Below are 6000 nucleotides of genomic sequence, written 5' to 3'. Positions count from 1 at the left end.
CTTCATAACTACCCTCTGTAACTGCATTGTCTGACTATTGCAGTTTACACCAACAGACAGAGAGAGGGGGGGGGGGGGGGTGTACATGCATGGCCCTCTGTAACTGCATTGTCTGACTATTGCAGTTTACACCAACAGACAGAGAGAGAGGGGGGGGGGGGGGGGGGGGGTACAGCAACCTTATGATTCCATTATCTAGAAGACAAAGATCTGTGTCTCAACTCAGCTGTGGGATCTTACCCCATGCAGCATCTTGAGACTGGCAGGTATAGAGGAGGAGTAAATGGTAAATGGTGCATTTATATAGGCTATAACTTTTACTTATAGTTTGTGCATTACATTCACCCATTCATACAGGAAACCATGGTTTCCGTGGAGGAAAACTTAATTGGCACCAAGGCAATGCCTGGACAATTTGGACCAAAATGTCCACCACAGCCCAGCATGACGATGAGCCCTATAGGATCAACTGTGGCACACAGCGGTGACATTGCAGTCAGATAAATGCAAACTGAGACTTATCTAATGTATTAAAATAATGTATTCAAATGAAAAAAAAAAAAAAAACAGTAGAACCAATTTGGAGGTTTTGTGGTGACAAAGAACCGTCCACAGTCCATCCAGACTGCGGTGGTTTGAGAGTGGAGGAGGCCATGAGGTCCTGGAGTAACACGGTCTAGTGGATCACAGAGTCCACTGGACTGTGAACATCTGTGACATCGGCAGGGCCAGGCCGGTCACTGTCAACGCCTGTGGTGACTCTGGTGAGACAGAAAGAGAGACAGTGAGAGAGAGAGTGTACATAACATTTCAGACTCCATAGAGCACCGAAGTCCTGACGTCACTTGTCAGTAGAGGGTGCCAGTCCACAGGTTTGTGTACTTTTTATTTGCTTCTTCATATAAGAACTGTGTTTGAAAAATAAACCGATCATCCCAGTTCTTATATGAAGTGACCTAAAATGGGGATTTCAATGCAACTAAAGAAATACATGAACCTGTGTACTGGCGCCCTCTACAGAAAGTGACGTCAGACTTCGGTGCTCTATTTACTCAAACTTGTAGAACAAGTCATTTTTGCCGTGCAACACCGCCACTTGGCGAAGTATTGAAACAAAAAGAAAATGGCTGAAACGTTTGTGTAGCGCCGAGACAGCCAGACTTCACCTTGGTGTCGGAGCGGTACGTGAAATCCAGGACTTTCGCCCCGTTGGCCCAAACGTAGCGCGGCGCCGAGGGCAGGCCGAACACCCGCAGACCACCCAGAACCAGGCCGTCTAACGCCCCGCTCAGCCTGAGAGGGTCACTGACCACCTGGGACTGGAGAGAGAGAGAGAGAGAGAGAGAGAGAGAGAGAGAGAGAGAGAGAGAGAGAGAGAGAGAGAGAGAGAGAGAGAGAGAGAGAGAGAGAGGGTCACTCACCACCTGGGACTGGAGAGGAGGGCGAGAGAGGAGGTCACTGTTTGGATAACGACATGGGTTGTGTATTGATGATCCTTTTAATTAGGTTGTCGATTTATTTCTTGCACTGCACCTTTATTCACTGTATATTTAGTCATTTACTTGAGCTTACGTTCGATCCGTTCCAGTACAACCAGTACCTGTTCCAGTCCCGCCCCCTGTCATGGTGACGCCAGGCCCAGGAAATGATTCCCAATGCATTTTTCCCCATAGATATTTCAAAATTTATTTATTTAAAGACGGTTACGCCGCGGAAAAAGCCAACTCGAGTCGTGACAAATCATGACAACAAACAATATTTTGGACCAAACAAATAATTACGAAGAAGAAAAACAACAATTGTTACCTGCCGTTTTTTTCTTCTTTCTAATTCTTCGTTGTGTTTGTTGTCATGATTTCTCACAACTCGAGTTGTCTTTTTACGAGGCTTAAAAGGTCTTTAAATAAATACTTTTTTGCAAAGTCTATGAGGAAAATGAACGGGGAATCATTTCCTGGGCCCTGGTAGGGGGCGGGACTGCGACAGCTCTATACAACCAGATTAGCTGGTTCTTTACCAAACAACCACCACATTTTGCAGATGCTCTGGACTGGAGGACACCCTGCTGCAGCGGACCTTTTTATAGATCCGAGCCACCAGCGTCAAGCTTAACCCAGTTAGACCTGAGGACCATTCTACAATGTCTTCTAAATCATAGTAGTTTTCATGAAAAACCCTATGTTTCTATATCAGTCGTTCTCAAACATTTTCCCCAAAAAATACATGTAATTGGCCGCCGCACCCCCCATCTGAAAATATGTTTTTCAAGGGACACCCCCCCCCCCCCCCCCCTCCAGAAGCAAAGATTTCAGTAAAAACCGTTCGCTCTGAAAGAATAATATATTCAAAGATTTGCGCGTCATTTTCACGATTATTCAAAAAATAGCAGACTTACAAGTTCATAGCGCGGCACTCGGTGCCGCGCTATGAGCTTGTAGATCTGCTATTTTTCAATAGCTAACGCTTGAAACTCCAAGAGGGGTTCCTGCCCAGAATGAGTTAAGTTGGGCTTAATTTCACCAGAGCCATAGAGTATAGACAGAGTTACGCAAACTCCGTTCACTTCATGGGGCTTTAGTCCTACATACGTAATACTTATATTGGTTTGTCCCTATTTGAAGGCTTCAAATAGGGACAAGCGGAAGTTTATGGAATCCATTGGAGTCCATGGGCTCGCACGAGTACATGAACCACGTGACCGTGCTGTTTTCTGCCCCCTCAATGTCGCAACTCTTCTATTGGATGGCTCTGTAGAGTTTCACGGATTTCACGGAGGGCCCCTCTGAATTCTAGAACGACCGGAGTCTTCTTCGACTCCTCGAAAGCACTCGTTTTTCTAAAGACACGGTTTTGTTTCACCACTGACCTGTCCCGCGACGAAGAGGAGGTAGCAGTGGCGTCCCGTCTGGAAGGTGTCCAGACTGTCCCCGTCGTCCCAAAACAGGTCCCCCGGGCCCAGCCTCCTGCAGACAGCGCCACCGTCAGGAAGAACGGGTTCCCGCGCGAGGCTGTGGTCGTCAGGGCTGGCTCCTATACACATTAGATGTCAACGTAACAAAAAAGAGAAAAAAGAAAACTCAACTTCTGGTTACATGTTGACAGACATGTAACAGGCCCTTTACAGGTTCAAAACAGTTACTTTGCAGGATTCAAATTTTTAAAAAATAGCAAAAGCTGGAGCTTGTGGATCCGCTACTTTTGTGTGACGCTGTAGTATGATTGCATTAATTATGGAGATATTAAGAGGTTTCTGTCCGACAGCAACGATATCAAATGGGGATCATCCCTCGCTCAACGATGGAGCATACAGGCTGGGGCGTCCAGGTACATAATGACCTGCTCTGGTACGATGTGTCTCTCACATGGTACATAATGACCTGCTCTGGTACGATGTGTCTCTCACATGGTACATAATGACCTGCTCTGGGACGATGTGTCTCTCACATGGTACATAATGACCTGCTCTGGGACGATGTGTCCTCTCACATGGTACATAATGACCTGCTGTGGGACGATGTGTCTCTCACATGGTACATAATGACCTGCTCTGGGACGATGTGTCCTCTCACATGGTACATAATGACCTGCTCTGGTACGATGTGTCTCTCACATGGTACATAATGGCCTGCTCTGGTACGATGTGTCCTCTCACATGGTACATAATGAACCCACCTGCTCTGGTACGATGTGTCCTCTCACATGGTACATAATGACCTGCTGTGGGACGATGTGTCCTCTCACATGGTACATAATGACATGCTCTGAGACGATGTGTCTCTCACATGGTACATAATGAACCCACCTGCTGTGGCACGATGTGTCTCTCACATGGTACATAATGGCATGCTCTGGGACGATGTGTCCTCTCACATGGTACATAATGACCTGCTGTGGGACGATGTGTCTCTCACATGGTACATAATGACCTGCTCTGAGACGATGTGTCCTCTCACATGGTACATAATGACCTGCTGTGGGACGATGTGTCTCTCACATGGTACATAATGACCTGCTCTGGGACGATGTGTCCTCTCACATGGTACATAATGACCTGCTCTGGGACGATGTGTCTCTCACATGGTACATAATGACCTGCTGTGGGACGATGTGTCCTCTCACATGGTACATAATGAACCCACCTGCTCTGGTACGATGTGTCTCTCACATGGTACATAATGACCTGCTCTGGGACGATGTGTCTCTCACATGGTACATAATGACCTGCTGTGGGACGATGTGTCCTCTCACATGGTACATAATGACCTGCTCTGGGACGATGTGTCCTCTCACATGGTACATAATGACCTGCTCTGGTACGATGTGTCTCTCACATGGTACATAATGGCCTGCTCTGGTACGATGTGTCCTCTCACATGGTACATAATGAACCCACCTGCTCTGGTACGATGTGTCCTCTCACATGGTACATAATGACCTGCTGTGGGACGATGTGTCATCTCACATGGTACATTATGACATGCTCTGAGACGATGTGTCCTCTCACATGGTGGTACATAATGAACCCACCTGCTGTGGCACGATGTGTCTCTCACATGGTACATAATGGCATGCTCTGGGACGATGTGTCCTCTCACATGGTACATAATGACCTGCTGTGGGACGATGTGTCTCTCACATGGTACATAATGACCTGCTGTGGGACGATGTGTCTCTCACATGGTACATAATGACCTGCTCTGGGACGATGTGTCTCTCACATGGTACATAATGACATGCTCTGGTACGATGTGTCTCTCACATGGTACATAATGACCTGCTCTGAGACGATGTGTCCTCTCACATGGTACATAATGACCTGCTCTGAGACGATGTGTCCTCTCACATGGTACATAATGACCTGCTGTGGGACGATGTGTCTCTCACATGGTACATAATGACCTGCTCTGGGACGATGTGTCCTCTCACATGGTACATAATGGCCTGCTCTGAGACGATGTGTCCTCTCACATGGTACATAATGAACCCACCTGCTGTGGCACGATGTGTCTCTCACATGGTACATAATGACCTGCTGTGGGACGATGTGTCCTCTCACATGGTACATAATGACATGCTCTGAGACGATGTGTCCTCTCACATGGTACATAATGACCTGCTGTGGGACGATGTGTCCTCTCACATGGTACATAATGACATGCTCTGAGACGATGTGTCCTCTCACATGGTACATAATGAACCCACCTTCTCTGGGACAATGTGTCCTTCTCTCACATGGACATTGATGGTGTCGAGAGGGGCGGACAGGAGGAGGTACTGCCCCCTGCTGTAGAACGGCTGACCCTGCAGGACAGTATGAGTATGGGAGGGGGGGGGGGGGGGGGGGGATACGGAAAAATGTAATACCACGATTATTATTTTCAAGCAGCATCACGATCCACAATGTTATCACGATTCCTTTTCATGTTGGTTTTCATGTTTTTTTACTTGTTACTTAAAGGGATAGTTCAGATTTTCTTTAAACTTAAGCTGTATGAAATACTTGCCATTAATATAGTGGTTGCAACTGTATCCATTGATTAGTGGAACTTTTGTTCATTTTTGACCCCTCTATCACATGGAACTATATGCTTTTTGTGTCCATATTACTACGCCCAAATAAATAGTTCCATGTGATAGAGGGGTCAAAGTTGAACGAAAGTTGCGGTAATATTTTAGAAATAGGTCAACAATACAAATGACGTTAGTTTTGTGAATTAATTTACTTTTACTGCGTGGCCCCCTGTGCCCCCACAAAATGACCGGAACTACTTAATATTCACCAAAACCAGAGCAGAACTCCCACCACGGGACAAGGCGAATGAATTAACACAGTTGCAACCACTATATTAATGGCAAGCATTTCATACAGCTTAAGTAAAAAATCGGAACTATCCCTTTAACACTTCGGATGCCCAAATGGATCGGATGATCAAATTAAAGCCGCGGGGTGCTAAGGACGTGTGGGCACGTCTTGAGGTCTTTTTTTAATCGATATAATGC

The 6000-nt window shown here is 46.5% G+C and overlaps 1 protein-coding gene across 1 annotated transcript in view; it reads right to left on the bottom strand.

Annotated features, from left to right (window-relative positions):
* Positions 1–633: 633 nt before the first annotated feature.
* Positions 634–6000, bottom strand: part of LOC310876607 (lysosomal alpha-glucosidase-like) — a gene marked incomplete at its 5' end in the record, with an annotated part of 50915 nt that continues 45548 nt past the window's right edge. The window contains 5 exon segments of the mRNA XM_083790189.1: positions 634–750; positions 1167–1319; positions 2867–2952; positions 2955–3030; positions 5203–5301. Of these exon segments, the coding sequence (XP_083646315.1) occupies positions 685–750; positions 1167–1319; positions 2867–2952; positions 2955–3030; positions 5203–5301 (480 nt within the window). The 3' untranslated portion in view covers positions 634–684.

The sequence above is a fragment of the Protomyctophum parallelum genome, assembly GCF_964188405.1.
Source record: "Protomyctophum parallelum genome assembly, chromosome: 19".
In the NCBI taxonomy this organism is placed as follows: Eukaryota; Metazoa; Chordata; class Actinopteri; order Myctophiformes; family Myctophidae; genus Protomyctophum; species Protomyctophum parallelum.
This window is presented reverse-complemented; position numbering and strand designations above follow the sequence as displayed.